The 12,657-nt window shown below is 53.1% G+C and overlaps 1 protein-coding gene across 1 annotated transcript in view; it reads right to left on the bottom strand.

The window, feature by feature from the left end:
* The window catches only part of Sult4a1 (sulfotransferase family 4A member 1), a 28,353-nt gene extending 16,182 nt beyond the window's left edge, over positions 1-12,171 (bottom strand). The window contains exons 1-2 of the mRNA XM_021216805.1: positions 11,847-12,171; positions 506-636 (exon numbers count right to left, since the gene is read on the bottom strand). Of these exons, the coding sequence (XP_021072464.1) occupies positions 506-636; positions 11,847-12,015 (300 nt within the window). The 5' untranslated portion in view covers positions 12,016-12,171. The remainder of the gene's footprint in view (positions 1-505; positions 637-11,846) is intronic.
* Between the last annotated feature and the right edge of the window lie 486 nt (positions 12,172-12,657).

The raw sequence follows: 12,657 nt of genomic DNA on the forward strand, positions 1-12,657 counted from the left end.
TTTTGGTTTTTCGAGACAGGGTTTCTCTGTATAGCCCTGGCTGTCCTGGAACTCACTCTGTAGACCAGGCTGGCCTCGAACTCAGAAATCCGCTTGCCTCTGCCTCCTAAGTGCTGGGATTAAAGGCGTGCACCACCACTGCCTGGCCACTAATCTCATTCTTGATACCAAAGATTTTATTCAAACATTTTATTCCCGGCTCCCCTTGACAGACGAGGAAAGGAGCAGGACCTGCTTCATCCCCGGTGGTCCCCCAGGCCATAACCAAACACATGGATTTATTTCCTCTCCACCTCATAAACTTCCTGCCGCTGCCATCAGTCACCTGTACCCAGCTGGTCTCAAGGTCACAGTCAAAAACTCAGACTTGTCAATCCCTTCCTCCTGGCTGGCTGGAACTGCCTGGAGGCCCTCGGTTGTCCCATGAGCCCTCAGGAGCCTCTTGAGAAGCCACCGCTACTGAGCAGGTGTAACTATGAAGGAAGGGGGGGGGTCACACAAGTACCCTGATGATGTCCAGCCCTGGCTGTGGGTACTCCAGCACCGGCAGCTGCTCGTCGATGTTCATCAGGCCGATCTCATCAGGGTCGGCGCCCTGGCTCACCAAGTAGACCACCTCTTGCAGCAAGCTTGTACCTGGGGAGAGAAGCAAGGAAGGGTGCTCAGAGGAGCCACTGAGCCAGTCCCACAGACAACGGAACTTCCTGCTGCCTGAGAAGTGGGCACAGAGCTCAGGGAGCAAGAGGAGCCTGAAGAGGAACCAAGAGAGAGGCCTAGGCTGGACATGAGGTCTGAGCCCATCACAGCTGCCAGTGACCAGCCTGAAGCTTACTTCAGCATTCACTTCTGGGAAAACCAGCAGGATGTGCCTGCCACCCACAGACTGTGGTGGGGACCAAGTTCAACTGAGGCTCCCAAGAGCTGAACTTTCCACTGGATACAGGAGTGACCAAGCTCGGAGGGCAGGGGTGCGACCTCAACTTCCAACTGATTCCTTCATCTGCTCAGGGTCTACTAAGCTAAGCACACATGCCGCCCATGTTCCTCGAGGGAAACAAGCCAAGAGGAATGTTCCAGATCATTCCTGCTGGCTTTGTCACTCTTTTTTTTTTTTTTTTTTTTAAATTTTTTTTAGTTTTTTTTTTTTTTTTTTTTGCCTGAAAACACCGGTGGTCACGCGATGGGACACCCATGACAAGGAAGGACAGACACGAAACACCCAAGGTGGGGAGGACCCAGGACCTTGGTGCAACTCTGGCTATTCCTTTGTGAAAGGAGCTGGGGTGACGGAGGCCACACGAAGTGGTCACTCACTCGGAGGCATAATGAGGAGCAGGGTCTCAGGTCTCTCACTGCCCCTCCTGGGAGGCGTGTGGAAGTTGTGCTCACAAAGAGACACAAACCACTTCTGCCTGCAGCAGCCTGCGCTACACAGCCTGCTCCACAAGACAGCAGGGGATGGCCAAGGCCAGAGCTGAGCCCACACAGGAGCGATGTGATACAGAGAGGGACCCAACAGGGGACCTGGGCATAGTGGCACAGGGGCTAAGGACCTGTGAATAAACCCACGTCTTCCCAAAGCAGCATGACACGGATGGGTCCCCTGCTGGATTTGGGGACCATCATTCCCCTCAGATCGGATCCCACTGTCTCCAACCTCAGTTACTTCCACAAACTTCCCCTTTTTCAGGCACCCAGGTTCAGGCTTAGCTTCCCTCCTCAGGAACTCAGCCTCTCAGGTGGTTACAGCATCTCCACCCTCACAGCCTGCCTTCTCAGAAGCCCTCGGACACTCAGGGCACACACCTCCATCCAGACCCTCACTGAACTCCCACCACTGCTTTCTAATCCCGTGCAGGATGCCTGGGCACTGTGGGGAGCACACAGTCTGAGCTAGGGCCTCAGGGCCAGGCAGGTCAGCCAAGCTACAGTCAGCAAAGAGACGAGAGAGGCAGGCAGGCATGTCTGCAGTTCTCCAGCCCCTGTGCCCTCCAGTTCCCAAGGCATGGGAGCAGGTACTTCCCAGAAAGCTAGGCTTTCCCAGGAACTCAAAGAAGAGAGGTGAACACATTCCTTTCTCTTTGAGCTTTGGTTCCTATAGCTGGTCCTTCTCCTCTGGCCTTCCCAACCACGCAGACACACCTACCATAGGCCAGGCCTTGTGGGTAATGCACACATCCCACCAGGCCAGTAGAGATGGAGTCTCGTCCACAGCCGCTCTCCAACACCTCAGCAATCCACACCTTCAAAAGCTGTTCACACCTCACCTTCATCACCTCAGCAAACCCTGACGCCCACCACAGGTGTGACCAAACCTGAGCTTTCCTACCTGCAGTGATACTGTCTCCATGGCTAAACTACTTCCTGAGAGGCCCGCACACCTCTCTCAGTAAGCATGCCCGGCAGGATTTCAAGGTAATATAGCCTGGAAGCCAATCACACTGCCCATCTATCTCCAGGGGTCTTTGCACTTCATAAAAGTGAGAACTCAAACCATGTCTAGACACATACACACACACACACACACACATTCACATACCCCTATAATCCAACACTGAGGAGACAGGAGACTGAGGCAGGAGAATTGAGTTGGAAGGTACCCTGAGTTATAGAGCAAGATCCTATCTTTAAAACAAACAAACAAACAAAAAAACAACAACTTTTTTTTTAGTAAAAAGCAAGATTTTACAAAGCTTTAACTGTGTGTGTATGTGTGTGTGTAAGAGAGAGACAGACAGACAGAAACAGAGTCAGAGAGACCTTTCCCCCTTACTCCTTGCTGCTCCTCTGTAAAAGCCCCTTCTCCCTGCCTTCTCCCTCCACCTACTTACCAACTGTCACCCATCAAGCAAAGGCCTGCTGCTCTGTCTTTCATGCTATTCCTGCTGTGCCAACTGCCCAGAAGCCACACACCCGAGGCCAGATCTTAGCTATCGCCAGAAAGCCAAGATGTTTTTTGGTGGCCAAGGGCTTGCCATCTGGACACAGCTCACACTGAGCTGTGCAGGACAGACAGGAGGAAGCTCAGGCACCAGGAAAGAAGTCACCAGTGAGGACATGGCCATCAACACAAGTCACACTGGGAAGGTTCTAGGCCATAGCTGGAAGAGGAAGGTCTCACACACACATGTACACACACACACACACACACACAGACACACTTACAAATGAGGCTGGAAGGTCAGAAAGTGCCAAGGCCCTGGCGAGACCAGCTTGCCTGCCACTCCTGGTGCGTACTGCCCACTCAGGTTCAGCTAGCGTCTAAGAAAGGCCCTGAAATGAGTCTATCCCGGTCCATCTTCATGATCTATTTTTAACAGACTCTATCCTGCCTTCAGCCCACATGTCCCAAACAGACCTGAACTGTACTTCAAACCCTCCTCCATCTGCAAGTCCACCCTTACACATTCATGCTGGGGACAGCAACCACCAGAGCCAGAGCAGCTACCAGCCACCCCTGTGCACACAGGCAGCACTAACGAGCCTCCATGGATTGTTGTGAAGTTCGGAGGGGGAGGCACTGAAGGACCCAGAAGAGTCTGGAGGGGGAAACAGAGGACAGATATGACCAAAACGTGCTTTATACACGTATGAAAGCCTCTAAGAATAAGTAAAGCTCTTACATTTTTTAAATGAAGCAAGCAAACCCTTCCTTCTGCAGAAGACACAGGGAGAGCCAGCAGGTGACCGGCTTGGGTCAAGGCTGCTCAGTGGCTGATAATTCCCGAGTATGCAGATTGTGGGCACGCCCTCCGGCTACGCACATCCTTGCCTAAGGACCTTATATCGAAGCCCACAACAGGCTAACAGGATGGGTGGGATAGCTCCTGGATAAGATCCTGTGTGGCTCCTCCAGACATCAACCCTGGGCCTCCGGAGCAGGGTGTAGAGGTACCTCTCTCTCAGTGGGTCACCAAGTGCAGAGTGGCAGTTAAGACCACATCAGAGCTGGAAAGAGCAGGGCCAGGGGCTGGAGCCAAACCCACACAAGAACTTGGGAACAAGGGCAGCAGGGAAGTCCCTATAGGCCTTCGTGCTGCTGTGGTGGCCACCGTCATGCTGGGACATCTCGAAATAGACAAAAGTCGTGGCCTCCTGGAGGAAGGAGCCCCTGAGCTACCAGCCTGCTGCACCCCAGCACACACAACCTACAGGGGAGACAGCTGTCAGCTGGGAAAGCAGCCAGACTCTCCATTGGCTCTGTGCACTGGTGGACCAATGCCATGCACAGATCACTTCGCTGACAGAGCCAAAGCTTGAGTGACAAAGTACCAATGCCCTGGTGGTGGCTGACAGGACACTTTGACCTGAGTCCTAAGTCGAGATGTATGGAAGATCCTGGAATTCAGGAGTGGACCTGCCCAGGAATCTGGGGACCTGCAGCCTGTCAACACACTCAAGGAGACCAGCAAAATCATCCCGGAATTCTGGAGACGAGATGCTAATGGGAGCAGGGCCCAGCACCCCCAGGTTCCTGGGGATGGGCCCTTTAATTTTCATTGATATCGTTCACCAAAGTCACAGTGCTATTGAGTTTAACCAACCTAAGTACAGAGGAATGTAGGAAAGAAAATCCCGTCTCCTCCCCAAACCTTACTCCCAGGGGCCAAGGCTCGGCTGGCTCAACCTCCAGGTAATGTGTTATCATTCACATCCTGTGTTATCTTAAATGATCTACTGATCTTCACACAGGACCTCAACACATCCCCTCCTCCCAGAAAACCACAGTACAATGTGGAACTAAACATGTGCTTAAGGCAAGAGAGGAGTACTATACTTCTTAGGGACAGACAGACGGACAGACAGACATATGTACACCTACCTACTCCATGTACAGTACATCATTGTCTTAGAGTTTCTATTCCTGCACAAACATCATGTCCAAGAAGCAAGTTGGGGAGGAAAGGGTTTATTCGGCTTACACTTCCACATTGCTGTTCATCACCAAAGGAAGTCAGGAGTGGAACTCAAGCAGGTCAGGAAGCAGGAGCTGATGCAGAGGCCATGGAGGGATGTTAATCACTGGCTTGCTTCCCCTAGCTTGCTCAGCTTGCTTTCTTATAGAACCCAAGACTACCAGCCCAGGGATGACACCACAATGGGCCCTCCCACTCTTGATCACTAATTGAGAAAATGCCTTACAGCTGGATCTCATGGAGGCATTTCCTCAAGGGAGGCTCCTTTCTCTGTGATAACTCCAGCTTGAGTCAAGTTGACACACAAACCCAGTAAGTAGAACTGATCCCTTGTCAACATGACACACAAACACATCACTAGTAAGCCTCAACCCTTACTTTCTTACTCATCTCCAAGATCTAAATAACTTTAAAAGTCCCACAGTCTTTAAAATTCTTACCTATTAAAGTTTCAATCCCTTTTAAATATCCAATCTCTTTTAAAATTCAAAATCTTTTTACAATTCAAAGTCTCTTAACTGAGGGCTCCACTAAAGTAGTTTATTACTTCAAGAGGGAAACATATCAGGGTACAGTCACAATCAAAAGCAAAATCAAACTCTAACCATCCAATGTCTGGGATCCACACATGGTTTTCTGGGCTCCTCCAAGGGCTTGAGTCACTTCTCCAGCTCTGCCCTTTGTAGCACCCAGCTTATCTTCTAGGTTCCAGCTGCCTGTACCTCACTGCTGCTGTTCTTGGTGGTCATCTCATGGTACTGGCATCTCCAAAACACTGCTGTCTTGCTGCAACTAGGCTTCACCAGTAGCCTCTCATAGGCTCTCTTCATGGTGCCAAGCCTCAACTCATTTTCACGACCCCTTCAGTTCTGGGTCATCAACTGCAACTGAGGCTGCACCTTCACCAATGGCCTTCCATGGCCTCTCACAGTGCCAAGCCTCAGCTGCTCTTCATGACCCCTTCATGCCTTCAAAACCAGTACCACCTGAGAGACTCTTACGCATTACCAAGTCCAGCCTCAGCACAAGGTACAACCTTGGCTATCTTTGGAATACAACCTCTTTGTGCTCTCAGAAAACACTTCCCAGAAGATTTCACCTCAGTGATGCTGGTCTCTTCTTAATCACCGCTAATTTCTTAGCTCCAGCTAACCAGCATCAAGAGTCCCAGTAATGCAAAGGTTTTGCTTTAGTAGTTCTGGTATCTTGTTAATCACAGCTGATTCTTCAGCCCCAGCTAACCAGAACNACAGAATCTTCACAATCAAAATAGCAACAGCCCTGAAAAGAGTCTTTAATCTTCCCTCTGAATTTCACAAGCCAGGCCTCCATCTTCTGCACTCTTCTCAACAACTTTATCTTCCAAGCTCCTACACGACATCCCACAGAGCTCTTAACACCGAGTGGATCTTCTAGCCCAAAGTTCCAAAGTCCTTCCACAGTCCTCCTCAAAACATTTTCAGGTTGTCACAGGAATACCACACTATGCCGGTACCAATTTGTCTTAGTCAGGGTTTCTATTCCTGCACAAACATGACCAAGAAGCAAGTTGGGGAGGAAAGGATTTATTCAGCTTATACCTCCATATTGCTGTTCATCACCAAAGGAAGTTAGAACTGGAACTCAAGCAGGTCAGGAAGCAGGAGCTGATGCAGAGGCCATGGAGGGATGTTACTTACTGGCTTGCTTCCCCTGGCTTGCTCAGCTTGCTTTCTTATAGAACCCAAGACTACCAGCCCAGGGACGGCACCACCCACAAGGGGCATTCCACTCTTGATCACTAATTGAGAAAATGCCTTACAGCTGGATCTCATGGAGGCATTTCCTCAGGAGATGCTCCTTTCTCTGTAATAGCTCCAACCTGTGTCAAGCTGACACACAAAACCAGCCAGTACAATCATGAAGTAATTGTGTGTCCTGTTTCATACAATGCCTTGGTTTTCCTGTGTCTAGTTTTCTATAGTCATTAATTCAGGTCTAACAAACACTCGCTGTATGATGAGAGACCTGGGCATCCCCAGCTCAGTCTACAATAGACACCCTTGCCCACGGGGATGCATTCAAAGCCCCAGCAGGCTCCCTAAGCTGTAAGCACTGAGCTCTACAAATTATGCTTTTTTTCTAATACATACACAATTATGATAAAGTTCAAGTACAGGAAGAGATTAAGAGTAACTTGTCCAATCAGTGTGGTTGTGAATCCCTTTAATTCCAGTACTTGGGAGGCAGAGGTAGGTGGATGTCTGAGTTCAAGGACAGCCTGGTCTACAGAATGAATTCTAGGGTAGCCAGGGCTACACAGAGAAACCCTGAGGAAAGAGAGAGAGAGAGAGAGAGAGAGAGAGAGAGAGAGAGAGAGAGAGAGAGAGAGAGAAAAGCCATAACTACATGCTGTAATAAAAGTTATGTAAATATATAAATATGGTTCCTCTCTCTCAAGATGCTTTGTGTATGTGTATGTACATGTTCCAGGTGTGTGTGCGTGCGTGCACATGTGTGCGATTTATGTGTGTGTTGGAGAACCTTGTCTCAGAAGGATGGAAAGGACAGAGAAAGGGAGGGAAGGAGAGGGGAAGGGAGTCTCAGTTCTTCCTTGCTCTGTGGAAATGTTCTCAGACAAGTTTGGCTGTGAATAACTGAAATTAAACCCGGAAATCACTGCATTTCTTGGGGACATGCTCCTGCCACTCAGATCAGCAGTCCCACCTGGCGACCTGACCCTGAAGCACCCTACACAGCTGTCTCCCTGGAACCTCCCTCCCTCTCAGAGGGATGCTGCCCCTCACCCGTGCTCCCTCCTCACTGGCTCTCTCCTCTTGCCTTCCTCAGACCTCAAATATCTCCACCATGAATGCAGGACCAGCAGCGGGGCTGGGCACAGAAACCCAGTCCAGGATCTTAAGAGTCTGAAAGTGCCGCTGGTGTGCCGGTGTCGCAGGCCGCCGCTTCCCAGTACACGACCTTGGCATGCCCAGCGTTGAGCAGCGGAGCCACTCTGCCGTAGAGCATCCTGTCAAGGACAGGTGGAACTGGGAACCTCGCCTCTCAGGGTACACCTCTGCTGACTCAACTGCTAACAAAACCTGCACTGGGTCCAAGAGGAAGTAGCGGCTCCAGTCACCAAGTGTTAACTTGCCCCTTCTATTCGGGCAACACCACCTTGCCACACTACAGAAACCCCAAGAACCTGGAACCCAGTCCACAGTCATCCTGGTTTGCTTCAGTTGTTAACTCGATACAGCCCACAGGCATCCCAGGAAGTCTCAATCCAGGGACCACCCAGCTCACACTGGCCTGTAGGTGTGTCTATGAAGAATGGTCTTGATGGGGGGAGGGGGGGTGTTCCTGCCCCGCCCACTGTGGGCAGCACCATCCCTAGGCAGGTGGTCCTGGGCTGTGTTAACAAAACTAGCTAAAAAGCATGAGCCAAGGTGAGCCAGCATTTAGTGTTCCTCCATGGTTTCTGCAGGCAGGCTCCTGTCTCAGATTCCTATCCTGACTTCTCGCAATGATAGATTGGGACCAGAAATCGTAAGCTGAATAAACCCTTTCCCCCTCCAAGTTGCTTTGCTCAAAGGGTATTTTATCAAGACAAGAGAAAGCTCACCGGGATGCCCAGCCTGATCCTCCAGTGACTCTAGGAACTAAGGAATGACATCACTCCTCTGGGCCTCAGTTTCCCCACAGTGCCAATCTCCAGGGCCTGCAGCTCTTGAGTGCACACTCACTCGGGTGGAGGGTATCACTGCTGCCCACTGGTGCAGACGACACCTTGCAGCCCATTAGCTGAGTACAGAACCCCGTGTGGTGACGCACGCACCCCTAAAAGAGCATGCACTAGAAAACACTGGGCAGATATCCCTGAAGGAAGAGCTAAGGATAAGTGGGGACACCAAGGGACCTCATGAGGGCACAGAGGACACCCGGGTGCAACTCAGCCACTCAGCAATTCTGTTGTCACTCTGGTAAAACCATGTGACCCGCCGTGGCCAACGCAGACTTCTGGCTGTTCTCTATATGTCTACCACTGTAATGGCCTTCCCAGGCTGGGCTGTTCATCCCAAAGCCAGGAGATGGGAGTAGGTGGCGATGGGCTTGGCTATACCCGCCTGGAGCAAGCCTGGACACCCTGCAGACACACGAGCTGGCTCCAAGTCCAGCTTAGATGGACTGGAAGCTGTCCTCTAACTAGGATCAAACTTACGTCCCTGCCATCTGCCTTCTTCCAGTAGACAATGCCTTTCAGCCATTAGGGGCCCCTGACACTGAGGTGGATGGCTCCTTGATGCATGGAGGTGCCTGGCCTTACTCCTGGCCAGCTCCTCCCTTAAGGAGGCTTGTGTTAAAATAACAGCAACAATAACACACACACACACACACACACACACACACACACACACAAACCCCTGAGCACTGGGACAGGGTTGGGGAATTACCAGTGATTCCCACCTCTCTCCCAGAGGCAAAGAACCTGAGATATGTCCACCCTGTCTCTCCAAGGGCCCTGCAGACTGGGCAGAAGGCCACAGAGTCTGTCTTTCTCTAGTTTTGGTTCTTTCCCTCTCCCAACTGAGACCACTCCCCTGCCTGATCAATGCTGGGCCCAGTCCAGGCTCTCAGTCCTGGAGGTCAGTGGATCCAGGAAGTGCCAGGAGAGCTAGGGGCAGCCAGGCTCAACCCTGACAGTGGCTTCTCTCTGGGAGGTGAGGTGAGTGACCCCAATGCCCTGGGCACAGCATTTGGCACCCGCAGCAGCAATGTTGGTGCCAAGGCACTGACCCCAGAGTGACCCAGAGGCTGGTCACCTGACTTCTGAAAAGAAAGCTTTCCTCCCAGCAGAGCCCAGGGAACCTGCCACACGGCTGACTACGAGAACCACAGCCCCGACCTGTGCTGTGGGACTCCCAATCTACCCTACTCAAACGTCATGGGCAAGGTTGAGGAGCTGAGCCAGCACAGAGCCTGTAGGTGGCTCCTGGTTCATCAGTGCTCTAGCATGGTGGCCTTGAGGAGGGAAGGACAGGGAGTGGCAGGGGCATCCATCAAGAAACACCAAGCCATAGGACTGTCCCATTCAGGAAGGCGGCTCCCAGGATGTGATGCGGAGGGCAGAGTTGGGATCTCTGAAGCACCACGGGGGTCTCATTGCTGGGGAAGAAGTTGATGCTTTTACACCGTTCTTCTCTCCTCACTTGGTACATGCTACACACAGGACACATCTGTTGCCCAGAAAACCAGCATCCAGCCAAGGGTGGTGGTGGAGGACTCCTGTAACGCCAGCATTTGAGAGGCTGAGACAGGAGGATTGCAAGTTCAAGGCTAGCCTCTGCTACACAGCAAGTTCAATACCAGTCTGTGCTACCTGAGACAAAAAAAAAACAAAAAAAAAACCCCTATCTCGAGCAACAAAAAAACTGGTATCCTGCGGGGTGAGTGTGATAGTACACACCACACACCACAACACTGGGAAGGCTGAAGCAGGAAGACTGGAAATTCAAAGCCAGCCTGGGGTACACAGAGAGACTCTGTCTCAAAATATTCATGCACGCATGAATGCACGCATGTACGCACGCATGACGCATGCGCACATGGATGTTTCTCATCCGACTCCTCTCTGCAGTGTTCAGGGAGCTCCCCAGAAATCATCAGGCTCCTGCACAGGGTTTGTCTAACACTCGCCAGCCCTAACACTCGCCAGCCCTCCCCGTTCACAGCTGGGCCTCCAGCCTGGCTACTCCCTCAGGTATCCCTCCCAGCCCCTTCCTAAGCAACCCAGGATCTGACCCTCTCCTCCAGGACCTCCAGTACAATCCCAGCCACACCCCCTGGTCCTAAGGGCTCTGAAAACCAAGTCTCCCACAATTCCCAGGGTCTAGAGAGGGAACTAGAATTTTCCTTTACCCATGGGCACATTCATACCCTTTGCGGCGAGGACAGAACAACCACGATGCCTCCTTAAGTATCCACCCTGAGGCTGGGCACCCGGCTGAGAGGCAGGACATACATGAGCTATAGGGCCACAAGGCCCTGGGTTCATCCCAAGCACTAAACCAAAAGAGACGACTCCAAGTACAGTCACTAACCCAGATGTGGAGCACCCAGTGGGATGACCAGCACATAGAGAGTTCTCCGAAAGGCAACCTTAGCTAAAGCCAGCCGGGACCCAGGGCTGGGATGAGGTTGTGGCGTGGTTGCAGCCTCAGTCAGCCTGGCTTGTCTCCTGACATGCCTCTTCAGGACAGCCCAGCTGGCTGTATGTCCAGTGGTGGGTCAGTGCCTACACCTGGACTTGATCCCAGGACCTTTGCACCCCCACTCCTTCCCCGAGAGCACCCACCACTCTCTGTTAGGATGAAGAGCAGCTGCCCTGGGAACCCGGACTCCACCCTGGGAGATGCCCTGCTTATATTTTCTCCTGTAACCGCCTGCTTGGATACCGCAGGGTGATGTACAGCCACCTTCTCAACTACCCTGAGCCTGCAGGACTGGTCACAAGGACTACCTACGGGGCAGCGAACGAACAGGAGAACCGGCTAAGCTCGTCCTACAGACCCCAGAAAAAGCACCACACAGCCATCTCTACACCAGGCCTGGAGAGCTGAGTGGCTCAGATCGCAACCCAGCTGTGTGACCTTGGACAAGCCTCCTCCCCTCTCTGATCCTCTGCCTAGAAGCTCTACCTTACACGGCTGCTGGGGACCCAGGTGCCCAGGTCCCCCCTGGTGACAGTCGGCCTGTAAACAGGATACAGGGGCAGCGGAGGGCGGTCCCATCCCCCCACAGAGCCCACACTGGAGGCGCGCCCGCTGCCCCCGGCTGCCCTCACCACACGGGGAGCCGGACAGGACTAGGGCACAGAGAGGCTGAGCGACCTGCCCAAGGTCACACAGCTGAGCGAGCGACCGGTACGGCGTGGGGTTCCCGGCTCACCTGACTTGGGGTAGGTGACGATCCACACGTCGCTGGGCCGCACGGGGAAGTCGGCGATATCCTCCATCTTCCCGCGGCAGAAGGGCGGCAACCGCACGCCATGGAACTCGAAGTACTTGCTCTCGAACTCGCCCGGGGTGCCCGGGGTCTCCGCTTCGCTCTCCGCCATGCCGCCGCCCGGCCCGGCCCGCAGCTCCAGGGCGTGACGTCACGGCGCCGGCGCGGGGCTCCGCGGGCATGACGTCATGGCCGCACCCACGCACGCCGCGCCCCGTGACGTTGGTGGCTGAGGCCCCGCGCCTGCCGCAAAGGTGCGTCCGGTCCGTACCGCTGCCTGTCAGTCATGCGTGCCAGGTCAGGGTTCCCCACACCCTAGAGCAAAAAAGGAGGCGTCTGCGCAGACCCAAGGCGAGCCTCGGGGTCCGGGAAGCCGCACCTCCAGAAGCTTCTGATGCCAGACATGGAAAAGCCCGCATCAGAGCGCGGCTGACAAAGGCAGCGCTTAGAGAGCCTGCAGTCAGGTGCCAGAGCGGATTCCCCCAGGAAGAACCCCGGCAGAGAGGCCCCAAGAAAAGAAGCCCAAGACAGAAAACCTCTAGGCAGAGAGGACTCCCACCCCCCACCCCACAAGCAGAGAAGACCACCAGCAGAGGAGTCCCCTTGCAGATAGAAACCCCAGAGTGGGCCCTTCCAGGCAGAGACCAGACGCTTGGCAGAGAAATCTCCAGGCTGACAAGAGGTCCCCTCCCTGAGGACACCCCAAACTGAGGCGATCCCCCTCCTCCAGAAAGAAAACTCCCATGCCGAGAAG

Source organism: Mus pahari, chromosome 17 (assembly GCF_900095145.1).
Source record: "Mus pahari chromosome 17, PAHARI_EIJ_v1.1, whole genome shotgun sequence".
NCBI lineage: Eukaryota > Metazoa > Chordata > Mammalia > Rodentia > Muridae > Mus > Mus pahari.